We start from the raw sequence: 901 nt of genomic DNA on the forward strand, positions 1-901 counted from the left end.
CAGGGACAAGGACTAGAAGGCAGGAGGGGACAGGAAAGCTGGTAATAGGGAACCCAAGGTTGAGAAGGGACAGTGTTGACATGTTGTGGTGTCGTTAACCATTGGCATAGAACAATATGTGTACTAACTGTTTAATGAGAAACTATTCTGTAAACCTTCATCTAAAGTACAATTAAATAAATAAATAAAAGAAAGAGTCTTCATTTAGGCCCAGTAATGGTCTGGTGTACTGGGGTCCCTCAAAGATCAAGGTCATTATCAACTTAAGCTAGGTAGAACTAGTTTTTTTGTTTCTTGTTTTGTTTTGTTTTTTACTGTGGTAAATATATATGTAACAGAACATCTGGCATTTCAACATTCTTCACATGTACAATTCAGTGACATTAATTGTGTTCATCATGTTGTGTAACCATATCATTATTCATTTCCAAATGTTCCCATCGCCCTTAACAGAAGCTCAGTGTTCCCCAAGCAACGACTCCCTGTGTCCCCCTCCCTCCTACCCACCTCTGGAAACCAGTTACATGAAATATCTAGAATAGGCAAGTATATACAGATCTAAGATTATTAATATTCTCATTGTTAATGTAGTCATACATATTCATTTTTTCCGTAAAAGAATGTGTTGGGCATTAATTAGTATTAACAGTAATGGCCCTTATTTATTTAAGGTGCTTGTTTTCTGAAACTTGGTATCATTTTTCTTCCAGCCACCGGCCAAAGCAACACTACTACAACAGCTTCAGTCACAGCTCCTTCAAGCACAACTTCAACCATAACTCCTCTCCCCACATCTACCACAACTGCTACCCCCGCAAGTCCTACCTCGGGCTCCACCACAACTACTACCCCCTCAAGTCCTACCTCGGGCTCCACCACAACTGCTACCCCCTCAAGTCCT

General features: G+C 40.4%; 1 protein-coding gene across 1 annotated transcript in view; it reads left to right on the forward strand.

The window, feature by feature from the left end:
* Nucleotides 1–901, forward strand: part of MUC13 (mucin 13, cell surface associated) — a 61,674-nt gene that overhangs the window by 7,004 nt on the left and 53,769 nt on the right. Inside the window, exon 2 of the mRNA XM_012554739.1 lies at nucleotides 711–872. Coding sequence (XP_012410193.1) covers nucleotides 711–872 — 162 coding nt within the window. The remainder of the gene's footprint in view (nucleotides 1–710; nucleotides 873–901) is intronic.

The sequence above is a fragment of the Trichechus manatus genome, unplaced genomic scaffold (genome assembly GCF_000243295.1).
Source record: "Trichechus manatus latirostris isolate Lorelei unplaced genomic scaffold, TriManLat1.0 scaffold00026, whole genome shotgun sequence".
In the NCBI taxonomy this organism is placed as follows: Eukaryota; Metazoa; Chordata; class Mammalia; order Sirenia; family Trichechidae; genus Trichechus; species Trichechus manatus.